General features: G+C 43.3%; 1 protein-coding gene and 1 long non-coding RNA gene across 25 annotated transcripts in view; one reads left to right on the forward strand and one right to left on the reverse strand.

Annotated features, from left to right (window-relative positions):
• The window catches only part of SORBS1 (sorbin and SH3 domain containing 1), a 237,109-nt gene extending 226,286 nt beyond the window's left edge, over positions 1–10,823 (forward strand). For 15 of the 24 annotated variants that reach the window (XM_060034413.1, XM_060034417.1, XM_060034408.1 and 12 more), the window contains 4 exons: positions 3,910–3,969; positions 4,692–4,750; positions 7,667–7,779; positions 10,690–10,823. In XM_060034413.1, the coding sequence (XP_059890396.1) occupies positions 3,910–3,969; positions 4,692–4,750; positions 7,667–7,779; positions 10,690–10,757 (300 nt within the window). In that variant the 3' untranslated portion in view covers positions 10,758–10,823. Of the gene's footprint in view, positions 1–3,909; positions 3,970–4,559; positions 4,751–7,666; positions 7,780–10,689 lie in introns of all 24 variants that reach the window. The other 9 variants (XM_060034421.1, XM_060034423.1, XM_060034426.1 and 6 more) reach the window with 2 other exon arrangements.
• A 1,084-nt stretch (positions 10,824–11,907) lies between these two features.
• On the reverse strand, positions 11,908–14,908 carry LOC132439775 (uncharacterized). The gene is made up of 3 exons (XR_009522412.1): positions 14,825–14,908; positions 12,215–12,308; positions 11,908–12,017 (listed from the first exon to the last, which is right to left on the reverse strand). It is a non-coding gene; the product is annotated as an uncharacterized lncRNA (long non-coding RNA).
• Positions 14,909–22,502: the final 7,594 nt, after the last annotated feature.

The raw sequence follows: 22,502 nt of genomic DNA on the forward strand, positions 1-22,502 counted from the left end.
TCTGGTAGTAAAATGGAGTAAGTGAAATTAATTTTAGTTATATTTGATTTAACCAAACATATCTAAAATAGTATCATTTTAATATATAATCAGGATAATTGTTGAGCTATTTTACATTTTATACTAAGTTTGGGAAATAATTTTGTAAAAAATAATTTCGTAAAAAGTGTAAATAATTTTACACTTATGACACAGTTCATACTGGCCCCATCTCAAGTGTTGAGTAGATACATGTGGCTACTGGCTACCGTATTGGATAGGATAAGTTCAGAGGAAGAGATATAGAAAGCTGTATATGGTTAGAAAGTGAGACCAGGGAAAGACAAAACATACGCCCAGAGGGAAAAAATGTCTGAAAGTAAACAGCCTTCAAAGTGAAGGGCGAGTCCCTGTAACGGATATCAGTGGTTTCCATCTCCACCAAAGGTCCACATGCTGTACCCACCTCTACTCCACCCATCCCACTCCCCCCAAAAAAAACTGTTTACATTTCCGCTGTATGAGATGTTTGGCTTAAATCTAAGGAATGCATTTCAAATAGGGAGAAACTGAATCATCTTCCCGAACAGGATAAATATTCTTCTTGCCGTCTTCATTTATTCCACAGACGTTAAGTAAGCAACAGGTGACTCTCAGGGATGAGTTGAGTTTGTACTAGATGTTAAGTTTGTCTAGATGTGAAGGTTGCGGTGACGATCATCCTCTGGTTTGCATATGACCTGAGTCCAAGGAGGGTATCAGCTGGGTCAGGATCCCTTCTCAGAACTGCGGATCCTTGAGTTAATGATTGGATGACATCCATTACTGCACACTGGACCTTTTACACAAAGAAAAAGTATTCAAGAGAAGTTACAGTGCCTGTTTTCAGGAGAGGCAGAAGCTGGGTGTTGCTATCATCCTTACCCCAGCTATCCCATCACGAGCCAAGAGGGAGGTGGTGTATGGCGACTAGAACCCGAGAGGTTCAGTACTCAGTGGCTTTGCCACCTTGTGAAAATCTTCAGAATTCCATGAGCCTTAAAATTTCCTTTTCTGCCCTCCCCAAGTCAAAGGGTGAGTATAAAAGGCATGTGAGGTAATGGACCTATATGTGCTTTTTTTTTTTTAAGATGTTGGAGGTAGGAGTTTATTAATTTATTTATTTTTGCTGTGTTGGATCTTCGTTTCTGTGCGAGGGCTTTCTCTAGTTGTGGCAAGCGGGGGCCACTCTTCATCGCAGTGTGCGGGCCTCTCACTATCGCGGCCTCTCTTGTTGTGGAGCACAGGCTCCAGACATGCAGGCTCACTAGTTGTGGCTCACGGGCCTAGTTGCTCCGCGGCCTATGGGATCCTCCCGGACCAGGGCTCGAACCCGTGTCCCCTGCATTAGCAGGCAGATTCTCAACCCCTGTGCCACCAGGGAAGCCCCCCTATACGTGCTTTGAAAGCGACTTTAAAAAAAAAAAAAGATGCTTTACAAAAGAAAGGGACAGTGGGACCTCCCTGGTGGTCCAGTGGTTAAGACGCGGAGCTCCCAATGCAGGGGGCATGGGTTTGATCCCTGGTCGGGGAACTAGGATCCTGTATGCCACACGGCTCAGCCAAAAAAAAAAAAAGGGGTAGTAAACTATCAGGTGGTTCTTAATGTAGCTGATTCACCAAAACTCTTTTAAATTTAAGTGTGAAGTATTTGCTAGATGATTGATTCCAGTCACTCCTTTAGGATTAAAGTTGATTCGAAAGATGCTGTGGGGCTTTGGTAAACTGGAGGTCATGTCAGTAAATTGTCTGCATCCTCTCTTTGTGCTGCACCTGACCTGAGGTTGTCAGGCCACCAGCTGGAGTTTGGAAATATTTTCTCTCTTTATGAGAACTTTTATTTTCTCGAGGTGAGCCAGACCCACCAGTCTTGGCACACTGTAGACAAAGAATCTCAGTGTTGGGTAACCGAGGTGCTCTTCAGCCTTGCTCCCCAAAAGCTGGTCTGTGGACCAGCAGCATGGGCACCACCAAATGGAAATGAACAGGCTTAGGATGCATCCAGATGTGTCAGATGAGAATCTGCATTTTAACAGGATCCCAGGGGAATCTGACATACAGTAGAGTTTGAGCAGCAGTGCTCTACAATATCCCATCTAGCAAAAGTCAACACTGCCTCAGCTGGAACAGCTGCTGGGACTGACCACTCACTTCCTCTCGAGGCAGTCCCTTCTGTTGGACAGCTCTCATGTTTAGAAAGTTTTACCTTCTATCAAGTCAAAATCTGCCTGTAGGTATCACCCACTCAGTGCTGCCACATAGAAGCCCGTATAGTAGGTGCTTGGGAGTGTCATTATTTTCCTTTGTTATGCAGAAGCCTTGATCCAGAGGCTGGATGGGCAGTGAGTGGGGCCACACAAGGTCAGCTCCCAGTCACCTGGCCAAGGCCCGCGGGTCCTGAGACGTCTTCTAAAGAGCAGAACCCTTGCAGTTCTGTCTCTTCTCCCCGAGTCCAAGGGCACCGGTTTAAGAGATTGCAGTTTGGAGAACTTGAAAAGGTTTTCCAAAAGGATGAGAGTGTAGAAGTGATGGCTGGGATGAAAGCTGGTCCTGCAGGCCATGCTAATGGATGAGAATTTACAGCGGAGACGAACAGGAAGGGATGGTGTGGTGGGGTAGTGTTACCTCTTGTTAGCTGTGTGACATTGGGGAATGCACTAAACCCCTCTGAGCATCCGCTTCCTGGGCTTTAAAAGAAAATGGGATGATAAACCCTGTCCTGCCTGTCTCCAGGGTTTCTGTGGGACTCATTGAGAATAATGTCAGTGAGCACACTTAATAATGAGGGAAATGGTCCGAGGATGAAAGAGAAGGTCCAGCGGGACAGTAGGTGAATCCAGGAGGCAGGTCTACCACTAACTTGCTGGGTGACCTCAGGGGAGGCCCTCACCCTCTCTGGGCCTTCCTGTGAAACAAGTGGGTCACACACTAAAGATCAGAGTGCTCTTCTAGAAGGCCCTGGAGTTGCTGTGACTCATGACTATTATTGCACGTTAGCTGGAGGGTTTCTCCAAGGATGGCTCTTCAAATATTCATTTAGGGAGACTTCTTAGAGCTTGGATTTGAATCCTCTCTGGGATAAATAATTCCAGACATTCTTTCAGTGAAGGCCTGGCCTGTGCTACAGGATCCTTACTTAAAAGACAGGTCCGCTTGGCCACGATTGCACTTTATTTCCACGTCAGCATGTGGGGCCTAAGCTGGTGAGTGAAGAGTGATAGTTTCATTTCTACCAGTGTGTCAGGACACACCATCCTGTTTCTGGAAGCAAGCTCTGCCCCATGAGATATCAGAACTCATCGATCGCATACTTAGCTGGAGAGTATCACGTGCAGGTTTTTCCTGGGGAACAGTCTCACTTGATACGTCACATATTACCAAGGAGTTTTTCAAAAGTGTTGCTCTTTCTATACACACGGGAAAATGGCATACCTGATACTTTTATGAGCCTGCTCTGCCAGAGGAGGTTCCCAGTCAGAATAAGTGGAACTGGCTTTTGGTACAGCAGCCCTTCCATAGATGCTTGCCAGCTGAGAGCAAGGGGACCAACGTGTGTGGTTACAGAGGGACATAACTGTTCCTTAAGGTAGCCCTTCTGTGTCTCTTCCCTGCCAATCTGGGGTCCCTGTGTTGTTCATTCTCACCTCACTGCAGCCATGTTCCCAACTGCTCATTTCATTGCCTGGAACCTTGCTTCTAACTCTGTACATTGCATTTTCTCCTCTGCACCCACCGTGTTGTCTTGGAAGCTCGGTGGCCATAGGCCACGAGTATCCGGTGTCATTGAATGTGATGGTGTGGTATGTGTATTTGCTCACACTTTTATTTTGAATCCTTTCCAATGTGACATCTGCTAAAATGTCTCCCTTATAATTTGCTTGGTGATCACAGCCTTCTCATCATTCATTGAGAGCAGGACCTGATCTCACAGAATCTGAAAAGAGCTATGTGGTAAGATGCCTGTTGAATAAGACTGTAGCTTTTCTAAAGAGAATTCTTACTGATTTGTAGAGTCTAGACTGGAGTAATGCCTGGTTAACTCACAGAGCCATTATTTACAAGAATTATATGGCTATTGTAGTAGAGAGAGATGTTAGGCCACCCTCTCCCCTCAAAAAAAAAAAAAAAAAAGCAGAGGAATTTTGAGACCATATTTCTACTCTGCCTACATGTGGGATTAAATTAATATATTAGTGCATGATTGGGGATACATACTTGCATTTCTATCCTGTAATTATTCCATTTATAACAGTTACTCACTAATTACAGGCTTTTATGCTGCTGCCTTTTTTTTTTTTTAAATATTCATACTAAATCCCAAATTCTTCTGTATCTTACCTGTTTTTTCCATGCTTACACCTGGATTCCTCCTGCACTCCACTACTGGAATATCTATTTTTTTAACCTGGATCTTCAACTCTGTTGTTTCCCTGGACTTATGTGCTTCGTCTGGAATGTTACATCTCTTCCTCTCTTTCTTTTTTTTTGTCCCCATGTTGACTGTTTTATGGGGGTTTCTGGATATCTCGGGGCCACCACAGGAAGCAGTTTGCAATGAGATCATAAACATTGCCGAAAAATCTGTTCATTACTGCAGCACTGTTTCTCATCCCCTTGACTTTCATCACAAGGTATCCCCTTCTGACAATAAATCATCTCTAATCATTTCTCAGCAACCTCAAGCCCAGCAGCGAAGAGTCACCCCAGACAGGAGTCAAACCTCCCAGGACTTGTAAGTACACTTGGCGAACCTCAGTTCTCGAGTTCTCAGTAGACCATTGGGCTTAGGAAGTGGGTCACTGACTGACTGTGCGAAGGACAGCCATTTGGGGGGATGAACCAGTCACTCGAAGCTTCTCTGAGCGTTTCTAGTTAAGGCTGTTTCCCATCAGCCAACGTGAAAATAGGTGGCAGGTAAATAAAGGAGGTCATGGACTCTTGGGGGAGAGAGGTAAAGAATTTACTGCCATATTGGGCAACTGGGAGCTGCGCTGACTGGTTTCATTCGTAGTGCTGTGATAGTGTAGAGGAAGGAGTGTTAATTCTGACTGGAGAGGAATGAATAGGGTTCATCCATTCATTTAAAAAAAAAAAAGTATTGGATATCTATGTTCTAAGCACAAAGGAGTAAACTCCATTCACAGAGGAAGGGGGTTCTGGAATAAGCATTGAAAGACAAATCGGATTTGAGAGCTAGAGCAGGGAGGTAAAAGGTCTTCTCAGCTGAGAAAACCAAATGTGCAAAGGCCCGGAGTAGGTAGTGTTTGGAGAACATCGAAAAACCCCTGTGGCCACGGTGTGCAGTTCATGGAGGGAATGGAGACAAAGCTCAAGGAGCAGGTTAGGACCAGACTGTAGAATGCAACTGAAATAAATTTGGATTTTAGTCTGCATTCACTCAGGAGCCACTGAAGGTTTTTAAAATCAGGACCATACTTGGAAGTTCCCTAGTAGGTCCAGTGGTTAGGACTCAGCGCTTTCAGTGCTGTGGCCCCCGGCTTCAATCCCTGGTCGGGAAACTAAGATCCTGCAAGCTACGCAGCGTGGCCAGAAAAAAAAAAAAAAAAGAGGAACACATGAATTGGATTTCGTTTTAACAGAGTGGAGAGTGGATTTCAGAGACAAAGGACAAAGATAGTGGTTTGGAGATATGAATACAGTAAAAAAGTGGTGAGGGCCTGAGCTAGGAAAGAGTGGGCCTCTGGTGCATGGAAGAATATAAGATTATATAAGATTCCCCGAGGAGATTGGGAGAAAGGGAGAAGAGAACTGAGGATAGATCCTTGGGGAACCAACTTTTAAGGCAACAGAGTAGCAGCCAGCAAAGGAGACAGCAGGAGACACAGGTGAGGGTCTAGGAGCACTCACTTGTGTACCACAGAGCAAGCAGTGTGTGGCCAGTGGTGCCCCTGCTTCAGAGAGGCGAGGAGGGTAGGAAATGAGAAATGTTCTCCAGGTGGCACCTGGAGAAATCGTTGGTGACCTCTGCAATGACAGCGCTGCTGCAGGCAGACCCTGTGTTACAGAGGGCTGATGAGTCTGTGCGATGGTGAGCGGGCGGAGCGGGCGACAGGGAGGCTGTAGGTTCGGGGAGTAGCAGAGACGGGGGAGTTGTACTTAGGATGCAGAGGCTTAAGCACATCTATACTTGAGAAGGAGTTAACAGAATCGAAACATGTAAGAGAGAAGACGTTAAGTCGAGGAAATAGCCCAGGGAAGGGAGTTTAGCCTGGCCAGGAACAGGGACCCTTCCTTACACATGGCAGTAGGGGAGGAAAATTAAAGCTCTGCTCAGAGGCGGGGGAAGGACTCTATGGAACCGTGTCCAAACAGTATGAAGCCCCTCCAAAATTAGAGCCAGTCGGGGACCCAAGCAGCAAGGTTGCAGGACTGCTTCCAGCCGGTCTCCGCTGTCTGGGGTGAGACAGTGAGGCAGATAACAGGAGTAATCTCCCAGAGCTGAGACTGGCAAAGCAGCCACAGCGGCAGTAAAGGGCCTAAGGCATGGAGTCCAGGTTGGGTAAGAGACAGCAGGCAAATACAGAAACATCAAAATGTATTCATTTACCAACTGGAAATCCATCTGCAACTCTTAATTCCTCATTAGAGACCTTCCTTCTGGCGGGCTCCATCTACCAGAGTTTCACTACATTTGAATAAATATGTAAAATTAAATTGCCCCTTTGGTTTTAGCAGAGAGCAGAACCTCTTGTTTCTAGGAACTGACTCCACTTACTTGTTTCTAGTTTCTCTTGCCCACATGCTGGAATTCACTGACATCCACTGAAAATGGTAGATGATGGGCTGGTTTGCAAAGTTTTACCTGCTACTGTTGTGTTTCAAAGTAGCAAGTAAACAGAACTGTGAACTGGTGCATAGTAGGTTCTTCTTAAATATCTATCGAAAGAGTAAATGAAAGCAAGCGTTTATTTGCTGCCAAAACAGGTATCAGATTTCACAAGTAGTCCAGCTATTTCCAGAGCCTGTTGTCAGAACAGACCAAATTGCCTTAAGGCCAACTAACAAGCAAATAAAAATCTTAACCCCAAACATCACTGGGCTAGAAATGCTTTCAAGAGTTTCAGAAAAGTGGCATCCATATTTAAAACAGAAAAGTGGCATCCACATTTAAAAGCAATTAATGAAATGTGTGTTGGCACGTAAAGAAACTCAAGGTACTTTTGCTAAACAGTGAGGCAATTGAGATGTACTTTTAAAAATTATATATATACATGACAGTTGCCTCATGTTCTCCAATGTATGGGACCAGAATATAATGTCTGTCTCTGGACCTAAGTAACTTCTGATTATCCTTGATAATCGACATGTATTACCCTATGTTAAGAAAAGGACTCAATTAACTTTAAAGGGGGAGCATCTAGACAAAAAAGCTTGGCTGTGGTAACCAAATGAAACTGAATAAAAGGACTGATCAGGACTTGCTTCTCAGAAGTTCCCCATCCCTGTGAATCTTAATTTGCTTATCACATGGATCTCCCCAAATTATTAGAGAAATAGCCAATAAAATACTTTTATCCCCACTGATGAGTAGGAAACACTACCCAAATGTTGATTCAGCTGAAATGGGTTTTTAAAACTCATTATTTAATTCCATCAGTGTTTGAGTCGATGTTTATTTCTCTCACAGATTTAGCTACCAAGCATTGTATAGCTATATACCACAGAATGATGATGAATTGGAACTCCGAGATGGAGATATTGTTGATGTCATGGAAAAGTGTGACGACGGATGGTTTGTTGGTAAGTGACATCATACTTCTCTTACCAGTTGTGTATTGAAGGAAGAACTAGGCGTGATGAGTCACGAAGAGAGCACTATTCTCTACACACAGAGAAGGGCCTTCTCAGTTCCTATACCACCATTAGGAACGATGAGCCACCCAGTTCATGTTTGCTCTCAGGGCAGTGTGGATGATGCTAACATTGAACCTGACAACCAAAAATGCCAACACCTACTGCATGGAAGGGCAGGTGCCAGCTTCATCCATTGAGTTCTGTTTGTATTTCTTTTTTTTTTTTTTTTTTTTTTTTTTTTGTCTGTGCCATGTAGCTTGCAGGATCTTAGTTCCCTGACCAGGGATGGAACCAAGGTCCCAGCAGTGAAAGCGCTGAGTCCTAACCACTGGACCGCCAGGGAATTCCCTCTGTATTTCTATTGCGCATCTGTCCGTCCTACATTCGGAAATTTTAATTTTTAGAACGCCTGTGGAACACCACAAGAACACTTGAGCCTAGATTTCTGCCATGAAGCTCAAGCATATGTGTAGACATTCCAAAGACCTCATTTACTCCAGGCTTCTAATAACTTTCCTCAAAGCAACCTGCTTAATGAAAGGAGTCACTTTCATAGGATGGGGGAGAGAAAGATCAGAATTTGAGATTCTGTAACAAAACAGATGCTTGATATACTTTCTTACTGAAGTTCTCTCAACAAACAGCCTGTAAGACAAGAATGATCCTCTTTCCACAGATTCAACAACTGAGGCCCAAAGAGGTTAAGTAACTAGCCCCAAGGTCACCACCCAGGGAGCAAATGGTAGGGCCAGTATATGAACTTAGGCTCGTCTCTCCCTGAGCCTCTGTTCTTTCTGCTCAGGCACAAATATAATGCTGGGAACCACTGACACTCTACCCCTTAAACAACTGGCTTTACCTTTATCTTCTTTCCAAAGACCACCTCTTTCCTATCTCCCTAGAAAAGCTTTGCTAAATCGAAATAATGTCAGGACTGGGGCCGTGAGAACAAGGCCTCAGCACAAATGGGAAGACAGAAAGATCTGCCTTGGCCTCACCAGCCTCCTAGAAAACTACCCCATCCTCCTCCCAGGGCCTGCAGAAGTTTTGTGGTCCTCACCACGTTGAGGTTCTATTCAGAAGGAAACCAGGTCTGAAAGTCAGCAACATTCTAGTGCAGTGCAAGTCCAATAGAAACATAATGCAAGGAATTCCCTGGCAGTCCAGTGGTTAGGACTCTGTGCTTTCACTGCTGAGGGCCCGGGTTCAATCCCTGGTCAGGAACTAAAATCCTGCAAGCCTCACAGCACAGCCAAAAAAAAAAACCATAATGGGGCTTCCCTGGTGGCGCAGTGGTTGAGAGTCCGCCTGCCGATGCAGGGGACACGGGTTCGTGCCCCCGTCTGGGAAGATCCCACATGCCACGGAGCGGCTGGGCCCATAAGCTGTGGCCGCTGGGCCTGCGCGTCCGGAGCCTGTGCTCTGCAACGGGAGAGGCCACAACAGTGAGAGGCCTGCGTACCGCCAAAAAAAAACAAAAAAAACATAATTCAAGCTATGTATGAAATTTAAAATTTTCTGAAAGCCACATTGAAAAAAGTACAAAGAAACCAGTGAAATTCATTTTAATATATTAAGCCCAGTGCATTTAAAATATTATCATTTGAGCATGTCATCAGTATGAAAAATTGCCAGGGAGGTATTTTACATTCTTCTTTTTGTACATAAGTTTTTGAAATCCAACATGTATTTTACAGTCACAGCATCGCTCGGTTCAGACCAGCCCTGTTTCAAGGGCTCAGGAGCCACATGTGGCTGTCCTATTAGAGTGCAGGCTAGTAAGGATTTGTTAAACCCTTCCAGGAGTATTTACATTTTTATGAGAACTTGGGATGGGGTGAGGGGCATCTGCCAGGCAGCTAAATAAAGGAAATATTTTAGATTCCTTAATTCCTCAAACACTTAGAAAAGTGGCCTTGTGTTCAGACTATGAAGAAAATAACCCAGGAGAGCTCATTTTTCTCATCCGTCAGGAAAGGTGCTAACCACCCATATGAGCACATCTCTGGGCTTTACCATCTCAGTTCTCTGCAGCCTCCTTGACCATCCCCCTGGGGTTTCAGCTAGCTGTTTTAGGTGGCCTTAGCTTTGACACATTCTTCTAGCCTAGAAGTTTTACTTTGGGCAACAACTCCAACCCACTGATAGTGGCTGCTTGAAGTGTGTTCAGCAGGATTCTGAAGTCCTATCCAAGCCAATCGGGGAAAGGATGCAATGATCACATTGTGATGTTTGCTAATGAGGGTAATAATGACGCAACATCTATCTGCCACTCCACCCTTACCTCCCAGCTTTAGAGAGAGAATCCCAAGGGAAGGAACTATTGCTAGATTAGGGATCCAGCAATGCTGGATGTGGAGCAGCCCAGGAAGGGCTTGTTCCCTGGTAGCTCAATGTTCCTGGCTCAGAGGGAACCCTGACAAGGTTGGTAGTGAAGACAGGGAGTCAATCTGGGGCCTAGGCTCAGGAGGGAGATTTCCTTTTGCTGTGCAGTCATAGCCAGTGGACCTTAGAAATCCTACAGTTTAGAAATTCTAAATCCCCAGTACCTTGTTGTGTTGGTAACTGTTCATTCTTCCATAAAGGAGAAGTACTGGAAAGAGCAATGGGCTGGGAGTCAGAGACCTGGGTTCAAAGTCTGTCTCTCTGAGCTTGGGTTTCTGTGAAAAAAAATGCGAGTGTTAGAAATGCCCGCCTTGCTTATCACCCAGCATTATTCTGCAGCCTAAATGAGATAAGATAGGGGAAAGTGATTTGGAAACCAAATGCCCTTCTACAAGCTGCAGGATTGTTACCAAGGACTCTCTGAACTCAAATGGGTGAGTCTTCTCATTGTGTGTATTTTTTTTTTTATAGGTACTTCAAGAAGGACAAGGCAGTTTGGTACTTTCCCAGGCAACTATGTAAAGCCTTTGTATCTATAAGAAGACTGAAAACCACAGAGATGATTTTTATTGGAGGATGAAGCATAATTCATGAATTTGTCTCTTTATTTAAACATTGAGTCAGTAGGAAAACTAATGCAGTGGATAAAGAAAGAAGAAAAGAGAGGACAGAGAAGTGTTGCATTTAAAACCTGAACCTGTCTAAGCTTACTGCGTGTATCAGGGCTGAACCACGCAGAAAAGGAATGAGGCAAGTTGGTATTTACTTAGCTGCTTCTGGGAGCCACTCCAGCCCTGCCCTCTCCCCCGCCCCACCTTGAGTAATCTGACCTGCAGCCTGGTCCAGGAGCAGTTAGGCCAGAAATGCTTCTTGCTGCTTCAGGCTTGACCGGCTTTGGCTCAAAAGGGTCATTTAGCCTGCAGGAGCCCTCAGAGCAACAGGCAGATCCCCAGCCATCCTCCAAGGCCCACACAGACTCCCCCAGTCGCCCCGGAGCCTGCCAGTCCCCTAGTGCTGTGAGAGACCAGTCAGGGCTGCCAAGGCGATCCCTAAACAGTGGTGGAGACCCCAAACTACCCAAGGCCCAGTCCCTCACTGGAGGTAGGTGGGAAAATGGAGGTCAAAGTAGGTGCCCAGTGCATTCAGCCTGCGTGCAGCTTTGCCACTGACGCCCCCGGTGTTCAGCCACAGAAGCACACAAGGTTTGCCCCTGGAGCAGGGTAGCCAGGCAGATAGTTAAATTTGTATTTCCAGTTGATTAACTCAAGAAGCGCTGTAGCCTGAGGGCCCTTGCAGTGGCTCCTTCCCCGTATCACTGGCTGTTATGAACGGTCACCTTCAGGGCAGCACAGTTTCATTTAGCAGAATGCCATTGCTGCTCTTTCTTTTCTGGGTTTTAGGCCAGGACAGTTTGGGGTTGATAGGCCTATTCTCACAGAGAACCAAGGATGGTATTCAGTGACTCAGGTAACGTACACCAGTGTACACTGGACGCCAGGGGCCACTGATGAGCAAGCCACGCTCCAAGCCTTAGAAGAGGTTCACCGTGTCTCCATTTTCATTGGCCAGAGGAGTCCAAGGACTACCCCAAACGTAGGAACCCAAGGTTATGACTCACCCTGTGAGGCTTCTCTTTAGAGCAGAAGGTGCAGATACAGTGGCCCTAAGAGTGAGGCCGTGATCCTGCCACTCCCAGGAGGCCAGTCTTTTGTGGGGGATGGAGGCTGCTGGGATGCCTGGGGTGTTCCGTCACAACTTTATCCAATTCAAGGATGCTTACTGGCCACTCTGTTAGACACCTTGGAGAGATAAAGATAGAAATAACTCATTCCCTGCCTGCTGGGAACTCAGAGGTGGTTGGAGAGACAGACACACAAAAATACTGAATCAAGAGAGACTGTGATAAGTGCTAAGAAGGGTGTGAGAGAGGAAGAGATGAATTTTCCCTGAAGGGGCCCTAGAAAGCATTGTCATATTTCTGTCTCCATTAGCTCACCTTGAACAACTAGGATGCTGGAAGAACCTTTGTCTGAAGGTGGTTTATGGCTGGAAATACTTGGAACTGTTTCCAGGGTCTTCAAACTCTCATCCTGCCCACAAATACACATCCAAGGTCACAAATAGGAGTAGCAGTTCCAGGTTGATAGGGTGTGTACAGGAACCCTGACTCTTTGCATATAGCTCAGAATTGGCCTAGGACCCATGTCCCAGAGTCTTCATAAGCACAGAGTTTGTCTTCAGTGCCTCAGCTTCTCCCTCCACTACGCATCTTAGGACCCCCACCAGCTGCCCACCCCCGTCAGAGAGCCACAGTACCCTCACTCCCTGTCCTTCAAAGCATGCTCTCAGGAAAGCAACTGCCACTGACTCCTTCACAGTAAAGTATAAATGACTGATAAGAGGAGGGTGTTATTTCTTCACAGAAACACTGGTTTTTCACTAGAACAGAGCAGAGCCTTAATCCCAAGGGGGAAAGGCTGTGGAACTAATGGTGGAGGTGGGGCTGGGGCTATAGGTGAGGGCGGATGAGCTTCCTGGGTAGAAAGGGACTTACTGATATTCCCTAAGAAAGCCTCAGTGCTTTGGAAGGTCCACCTCACCATCCAAGGGCACTCTGTTTCTGTCTCTCCTCCCCGCTGCGAATACAGTTCAAGTGCATATCCACATGCATTTCACACAGCAGCATCACCCATTTTGGAATGTATATTGGCTAATGTGTTTCCTGGTCTTTCTTAGATGCAAACCATTCATAACACGATCTTACCTGTTTTTTGAGGGGTGCTTATTGATTAAGTAGGTAAGTTTGAACACCTCTTTAAATACAGCTAGAAAATAAACCAATTTGTAAAGCCACATTTGCATATGATGCCAGCCTCACGACTTTGTATATCTCCAGAATCCCAGGTATGCCTCACCAATTTGCCCATCTTTAGTAAACGCATCTGTTAAAATTTGCATCAAACTTCAGCTTCCTACATATGACACAAGGAACAAAGGGTTCCAACTGCCCCTTTGTCTTCAGACATTTAGTAATACAAAATACCTATTTTTATGCTGAGATATTTATACAGGTTTATTAATTGCAAGTGCAACTAACTGGCGGCATGCCCTGCAACACATTTTGAATAGATTAGCCATGCTTCTGGGTAAAGGCAAGCCCCACACTACTTAACTTCTGCAGTCTTTCTGGGATCAGTAAGAGAAAAAAAATCACATGCTTAAGAAGTGGGACTGTAAATATGTATATTTAACTTTGTATAGTCCATGTACCTACTTTGTATAGAAAAATAATTTTAAAAATTTGAACCGAAGGGGGAGTAAAATAAGGAAGTCATGAAGTTTTTTTGCATATTTAAATGAAGGAATTCCAAAATAACTTACCTGCCGATTTTTAGCACAAAAATAGCCCTTGTAAAGTGTTATAATTTTAAATAATCATTCTTTCTGGGAGAGAAGGTAACTGTTATCTCACAATTATAGTGGTTTTTCTTATTTTGTTTTTGATTTTTTTTTTGCAGTCCTGTTTATCTGCAGTAGTATTAAGGCCTATTGCTAGAATAGGTTACTACAAAAAATATATTCTGAAAGAAAAATAACTGACATTATATATAACCAATTAAAGTATTGCCATTTAAATTATACACCAAGAGCATGTACTATGCAGACACAGATTTTTCTGTTCATCTATTTTTCTTTATGCAGTGGATCGATCTGACAAATAGATGTTGAATTACTACATTGGCTGTACATGTTATTTAATAAACTTTATTCAGAATTGCGTGGCATATGTTTGTTCTTACCATTCATTGTTTCCTACCCTTTCAAATTTCTCAAATGAGACCTATATTCACCTCTTCAATGGTGCACACTCTCCTTTTCCATTCTTACTAACATCTGGCTTCCCCCTCACTCCTTGAGGGTACCACTTACTCTATTCTCAACAGGCTAACTCCGTGACACTCTGAATTGATTAACGTTGACCATTTCACCATTCTTTCTAAAATGTTTGTATTTGTTCTGATTACAAGAATAATGCACATGTCTTTAAAAGCGAAAGTGCCCATTATAAAATATGTATAATGGGTCTCAATTTACTCCACAAGACATGGGTACAGAAAATGAGACAGCACTTAGTTTTTCTAAACAAGTTAAATCTGGCTACGAGTCCACAGTGGGTGAAAATGCAGTCTGTCCTTGTGTTCACTCCCAAACCAAGTGTGTCAAGGCTATGGCACTAGGCATCCAGCCTCCCCTGGCATCTCCATTTGGGGTGGGGCCTGCTACAGCAGCATGGGTCTGTCCCATAGTAGAAAACACCAAAACTCCCACCCTGCCTCTTCTGATGCTGTCCTTCACCCTTCAACTCAAAGCACCCATTCGCACTGCTACCCCTTTGGGGTGACTCGATGGAATCTCCTTTGCTTAAGCCTTCAACAGTCCTGGGAGAAGGGTCATCTTCCAGGGGTCTGACAGCCTTGATACTGGGCCCTGAGTCACAAGCACTACTTCTTCCTTCCATCCCGTCCAACAAATCCATCAGCTCTACCTTCAAAATACCTTTAGAACCCAACCACTTCTATCACCACAGTCCAAGCCGTTTTCTCACCTGGGTCATTGCAGTCACTTTCCAACTGGTCTCCCTGCTTCCACCCTTGCCCCCTCTACCTCAGTCTGAACAGAGCAACCAGAGTGATCCCTTTAGCAGCTACTCCTCTCCCTCGGAGTGGTGCAATGGCCTCGAGTCCAAAGGACACTGCCCTGCCTCCTCCCTCACCTCTGCCTTTCTCATTGTTCCTTGCCGCCACACAGTCCTTCCGGCCTCACACTCACCAAGCACGTTCAGCTTTAGGGTCTTACTATGCTGTCCCCTAGGCCTGAAAGACCCTGCCCCCAGAGCTGCATGGCGTCCTTCCTTCCTTTAGGTCTTCCTGTTGCCCTCTCAGGGAGGCTTTCTCTGACCACTTTATATGTAATAGGATCCTACGGTCTCCAACCCCAGCATTCTATCCCATGCTCTTTTCCTCTGCTTCTCCAAACACTCATCACCATCTGATATTTGTTTTCACAATCAATTGTATAAAGTCCACGAGGGTAAGGATTCTGTCTTGCTATTACATGCCCAACATGTAGAAGAGTGCCCAACTAGTTGGCACTCAGCCAACTAGTTTGAGCAACCAAATGGTTTGAGCAACCAAATGAGTAGATAAATGAATTAAATTAAGCAATGAACCTTTCCAGACCAGAGATCCTAGAACTCAGAAAACTGACACTAATTGTGAAAGCAGTGAACCATCATCATGTCACTTTCTTACAGCAGCAAAAATAACAGAAATTAATCTCTTTAAATATTCTGGGCTTTTACAAACATAGAAAGTGAAAGTTCTTAAAAAAGGAAGTGAAAGTTCTCTGTAATTAAAGTCACCTCCCCACAGAGATCACCTAACTATCCAACGTATGATCCCCCAAGCTTTTCGCTTTGCGCATACAAAACACATCTCTAAACAAATGCTTTAGACAGTCTACATGCTTTTTTCCCTGTTAATAATAGAACTTGGACATGTTTCCATAATTTACTTAACCACCCCCCTATTGGTGATGCAACAGTTTGATGTTATTGCCAGCTTTTTACCACAACAAACAATGCAGTATTGAGTAGAATTATTGGCTCAAAGAGCAGGAACATTTCAAACGTTAAAGAAATATTGTCTTCCCAAAAAATTGCACCAGTTTACACTCCCACCAAATGTGTTGTGTTTCCCCACCACCCAACTGTCTGCTTCCATGAAAGGCTCTTCCTTGGTCTGCCCACCTTTTCTGGCCAGCAGCTTCTCAGTCCCCTTTCTAGATCTTCACCACATCTCAGCCCTCTGTTACTTTCTCTCCACACATGCTCCTTCAGCAAGCAGACTCCCCACGATATAATTTGGCCCGAAGAGTCAATTGTCTGGGCTCCTTTCATTGATAAGTAGTGGAAAACTAACATACTTGCTGGTACTGAGTCACATCCCTGGGAAGAAAGGAGCTGGAAATAGCCTCAGGCAGGAGTGAATCCAGAGACTCAAACTTTCTCTGTATTTGTCTTATTCTTGGCTCTGTTGGTCTTGTTTGACTACATTTTCACCTCCTGAATGCAGTAATAGGAACTACAGCTGCAGGCAGCCCCAGCCTCACTCTTCCAGTTCTGTAACTCGAGACCAGGCAAAAGGGCCTTCCTGTGACTTCCCTGAAAACAATTCCAGACGCTGGCAGGCCCGACATGAATATTTAAGTGTTCCTTGACTCATCACTTGGGTTAAAGGGACTGGAGTGTGATTGGCAGGCCCACCAGAACATCATGGAATAGGGGACAGGAGAAGGCCAGGCGAGGGGGTGGACTGCTATAAGAAGGCAGCTGGAGAGAGAACTCAATGTTCCAAACTGGACTTTAGGCATTATTGTGACAAACTGGAAAATGGGACACCATTTTCCCGTCCCAGGACAAACTTCAGTGTAGCTGAATGTTGGCTCTCTGTGCAGAAGGTCTGCTAGCCAAGGTCTTGAGAAGGACACAGCGTAGGAGGACGTCCATCCAGAGGAGGAGGCTGATGTGACCAAGGGGACATAGCACAACTGTATCACACACTAAAAGTATGATTCTTCTGAAAAGGAACAAAGAGTGGTGTCTCAAAAGTCATGAAGTGTTTGGGTGAGTTGTATGTGGGTGTATTGGACAAGTCTTAGCATGTCAAACCTGTCAAGTCTTAGCATGTCAAACCTATCTCAGGGATACTTAGCGGAGGCCTATTAGGACAAACGAAAGAAGTTACTACTTGATAACAAGTAGTTTGTGGAATGTATTAGGCAAGAAGGTGGTTCAGATCGAAAATATTTATATAGGATGGATAAACAACAAGGTCCTAGTGTAGTATATCACAGGTAACTTATATTCAATATCCTGGGATAAACCGTAATGGAAAAGAATATTAAAAAAAAAAAAGCATGTCTCTATGTGTATAACTGATCACTTTGGTCCACAGCAGATTGGCACAACATTGTAAATCAACTCTACTTCAATAAGAAGCAATTTTTTCAAAAAAAGGAGAATATTTAAAGAAAATTTAAGATGAACCCACAGATATAAAAGCCCTGATGAGATACTATGAATGACCACGTGACACTTTAGTTTATGAGGTCTCTCCTGGAGAACAACTACTCTGTTCTTCCAGCCCCCTCACTCTGGCATTATCAGAGGCAAAATACTGGGTAGATTGAGTCTCTCTGGCCCCTTCTGGCTTACTCTTTTTTTTTTTTTTTTTTTTGCGGTACGCGGGCCTCTCACTGCCGTGGCCTCTCCCGTTGCGGAGCACAGGCTCCGGACGCCCAGGCTCAGCGGCCATGGCTCACGGGCCCAGCCGCTCCGCGGCATGTGGGATCTTCCCGGACCGGGGCACGAACCCGTGTCCCCTGAATCGGCAGGCGGACTCTCAACCACTGCGCCACCAGGGAAGCCCTGGCTTACTCATTTTTAAAGTGACTTCTGACAAACTCACATGAAACTGCAAAAGAGGTAGATCTGAGAATAATCTTCAAAACAGCATATATCATGTAGACTGATGAGAGCTTATATTATTAAGGTCAGTGGATCTCAAAGTATGGTCCATGGACCCCTAGGAGTCCCTAATCCCTCTCAGGAGATTCATAATGTAAATTATTTTCATAATAATGTTAAGACACTTGTGGTAGCCAGCTTCCAAGAACGCCTTCAGTGATCCTCACCTCCGGGTATTCACACCCTTGTGTGGTCCCCTTCTGCATTCTATCAGGGTGTGTGACCAATAGAATATGGCAGAAGAGATGGTATGTCAATAACAAGTCTAGGCCATAAAAGCCATTGTGGCTTCTGTCTTTTGTTTGAACTACACTTTAGAAATAAGTAAGTCCTAGTTGTTGTGTTGGATAAATGTGCTAATTCATCCAAAAGGAGGCATTAAAATGAACAATGGGCTGTGACATTTTTCACAGAACTAGAAAAAATTATCCTAAAGTCTATATGGAACCCATAAAGGACCCAGAATTGCCAAAGTGATCCTGAGGGAAAAGAACAAAGCAGGAGGCACAAACCTCCCAGACTTCAGACAATACTACAAAGCTACAGTAATGAAAACAGTGTGGTATTGGCACAAAAACAGACATGTGGGTCAATGGAACAGAATAGTGAGCCCAGAAATAAACCCACACACCTACAGTCAATTAATCTTTGACAAAGGAGGCAAGAATATACAGTGGAGAAAAGAGAGTCTCTTCAGCAAGTGGTGTTGGGAAAGTTGGATAGCTGCATGAAAACAAATGAAGTTAGAACACACCTCTCACCATACACAAAAATAAACTCAAAATGGATTAAACACTTAAACAAGACATGACACCATAAAACTCCTAGAAGAGAACATAGGCAAAACATTCTGACATAAATTGTAGCAATGTTTTCTTAGGTCAGTCTCCAAAGGCAATAGAAATAAAACTGAAAATAAACAAATGGGACATAATCAAACTTATAAGCTTTTGCACAGCAAAGGAAGCCATAAACAAAAAGAGAACCTATGAACTTGGGGAAAATATTTTGAATGATACAACTGACAAGGGCTTAATTTCCAAAATATACAAACAGCTCATACAACTCAATAACAAAAAAAAACAACAACCATTCAATCAAAAAATGGACAGAAGACCTAAATAGACATTTCTCCGAAGAAGATATACAGTCAATAGGCACACAAAAAGATGTTCAATATCATTAATTATTAGAGAAATGCAAATCAAAACTACAATGAGGTACCACCTCACTCTGGTCAGAATGGCCATCATTAAAAATTCTACAAATAACAAATGCTAGAGAGCGTGTGGAGCAAAGGAAACCCTCCTACACTGTTGGTGGGAATGTAAGTTGGTGCAGCCACTATGGAAAACAGTATGGAGGTTCCTCAGAAAACTAAAAATAGAATTACCATATGATCCAGCAATCCCACTCCTGGGCATATATCCAAACAAAACTATAATTCAAAAAGATATTACATGCACCCCTATGTTCCCAGCAGCACTATTCACAATAGCCAAGACATGGAAACAACCTAAATGTCCAGATGGGGTATGTTGAATGTAGTAGTATTATGGAATACTACTCAGCCATAAAAAAGAATGAAATAATGTCATTTGCAGCAACATGGAAGCAACTAGAGATGATCATACTAAGTGAACTAAATCAGAAAAAGAAAGACAAATACCACAATATTGCATATGAGGAATCTAAAATATGACACAAATGAGCCTACCTAGAAAACAGAAATAGACTCACAGGCATAGAAAACTGACTTGTGGTTGCCAGGAGGGAGAGAGGTGGAAGAGGGATGGACTGGGAGTTTGGGATTAGCAGAAGCAAGCTATCATATACAGAATGGCCAAACAATGAGGTTCTACTGTATAGCACAAGGAACTATATTCAATATCCTGTAATAAACCATTGTCAATTGAAAAAAAATGCACAACTTAGAAGTTGAGAGTTATGTTTTAGTTGGTGGATTTTCTGAGGACTTCAAGCCCAGGAGACAGGACTCTCAGATAACTCTGAGGGACTGCTCCAAAGAGGCAAGCGGGGAGCCAGGATATATAGGAGTTTGGGCATCAAAGACCAGGTAGTCAGAACATCAAAAGATAATTGTTAATTAAAGAAAACCAGACATCTCAAATTAATGAAATTAGTGCTTTTCTACGTGTGGGAAGATGCAAAGTCTGGGCTCACTGAAATCATTCCTTTGATGTGCTCCTCAACTCTCTGGGGCCAGTATCCTGTGCTTTCTCATCCTGAGTCTCCTCAGCGTGCACCCTTGGGGGAGTGGCTGCAGCAGCTGACTGCTTGTTGACCAGCATTCTGTTTCCATCCTGAGTTCCCTCTGGGCTCACCGTCAAGGGCGGCTGTAATATGTTGGCTTGATAGCTGCAACATCCTTTGTTTACTGATATGGCAGGCAACGTTTCTCCTTCACAGTCATAAATTTGACCAAGGTTTGGGAGACATTTCATGACCAATTTTTTGTCCCACATTGCTAGGAAGCTTATTCTTAGATCAGGCAAAGATTCTGTTGATATGCCACTCGAGGTGCTAATTTTGGGTCTGGCCCTGTTGACACTTTAAAATTCTCTGGATCTGTCTTACTAGTCTATTATGATCCAGAAAATGTTTTCCTTTGTTGCTTCTTCCCATATCTAGAATTACACTATTGCAATTATTCTATGTAGGGTTTTAAGTGTGATCTATTTACTCAAGATGTTTAGCCATCATCAATTTTGTTAGAGGCCTGTTTACACATTGGGTGAGAGACAACGATCTTATAAAATAGACAGGATATAAGTAATAGAGCCAGTAACATTAATAAAGTCATAGTGCAGCAGAGAGACAGACAAGCAAAGAACAAAACAATGATTAGTATAACTAGTTGTAATCCGGTTGCACTAAACCATCAAGTGCACAGGAGAGCCAGCTGGAGAAGCCAAATTTTGGAATGATAAGGTAGAGAGGAAAAAAGTATACTGTTGTAAACAAAGATAAAACATTTTACCAACTTGTTGTAGGTCATAGCATGAGGTAAGATTTTTCTGGAAAACAAAGATTAAAAGCCAGCATAGGAATTCCCTGGCAGTCCAGTGGTTAGAACTCCAAGCTCTCACTGCCAAGGGCCCAGGGTTCAGTCCCTGGTTGGGGAACTAAGATCCTATAAGCCACACGGAGCAGCCAAAAAAAAAAAAAAAAAAAGTGCTGGAGAGGGTGTGACGAACAGAGAAGCCTCCTACACTGCTGGTGGGAATGTAAGTTGGTGCAGCCACTGTGGAAAACAGTATGGAGGTTCCTCAGAAAAGTAAAAATAGAATTACCATATGATCCAGCAATCTCACTCCTGGGCATATATCTACACAAAACTATAATTCAAAAAGATATTACATGCACCCCTATGTTCACAGCAGCACTATTCACAATAGCCAAGACATGGAAACAACCTAAATGTCCATCAACAGATGAATGGATAAAGAAGATGCGGTACATATATACAATGGAATACTAAGCCATAAAAAAGAACAAAATAATGTCTTTTGCAGCAACATGGATGCAACTAGAGATTATCATACTAAGTAAATCAGAAAGAGAAAGACAAATACCATATGATATCACTTATATGTGGAATCTAAAAAGTATGACAAAAATGACCCTATCTATGAAACAAACAGAATCAGGGACATAGAGAATGGACTGGTGGTTGCCAAAGGGGAGTGGGGTGGGAGAGGGTTGGATTGGGAGTTGGGATGAGCAGATGTAAACTGGTATATATAGAATGGGTAAACAACAAGATCCTACTGTATAGCACAGGGAACTATATTCATTATCCTGTGATAAACCATAATGGAAAAGAATATGAAAAAGAATGTGTGTGTGTGTATATATATATATATATATATATGTGTGTGTGTGTTTGTGTCTGAGTCACTTTGCTGTACAGTAGTAATTAACATTGTAATTCAACTATACTTCAATAAAAAATAAAGATTTAAAAAAAGAGATGTAATCATCTTATATAAAGCCCATCTATAAATTCTTACAAACTTTATCTCAATCCTATCAACTTTTATACCCTTAACTTTAGTTTTCATTAGGATAGGACCCAAACAACAAGTTTTGATCTTACAGGAGGTATCCTAGAAATTTTTCTTTCTTTTGTTTCCCTGTCCATTTACTCTATTTTTATATAAAAGGCTCTGGGATCCCAAGAGAGGGGTTGAGCCTCAGGCCCTTTTGTCAATCTTGATTAATTGGACTAACTGTTGCCCCAAGTAATTGCTGATCAAGTATATCAGTGTAATTTCCCAGCCCCTTATATAATTTAAACTGGGGTAAATAGAGCAGACTTGTTTGGCCTTTAATGTTGGGGACCAGCAGGGGGTCCCTTTTAGCTAATTTAACCTTAGGTAGTATAATATCAAAACCTCGTGTTTTAATCCCATAAATGTCCATTTTATTTATCCCATTTAAAATAACCATCTAAAGATTTCTTTATCCATTTGGGATAAGTACCTTTTAAATGTCTACCTTGTTGGAAAAAGTCTCTAGACTTTCTCTACAGTTTTTTCTTTCCTGTTAATCAATCTAATTTAATGTTTTTATTAGCATCTGTAAGACCTATTGAGGGGAAACTAAGAACACTATAAGGCTTTCCAAACCAGTTTTTCTTGTTTGCTTTAAACTAAGGGAGTTCTTAGGTTAA

Source organism: Delphinus delphis, chromosome 16 (genome assembly GCF_949987515.2).
Source record: "Delphinus delphis chromosome 16, mDelDel1.2, whole genome shotgun sequence".
NCBI lineage: Eukaryota > Metazoa > Chordata > Mammalia > Artiodactyla > Delphinidae > Delphinus > Delphinus delphis.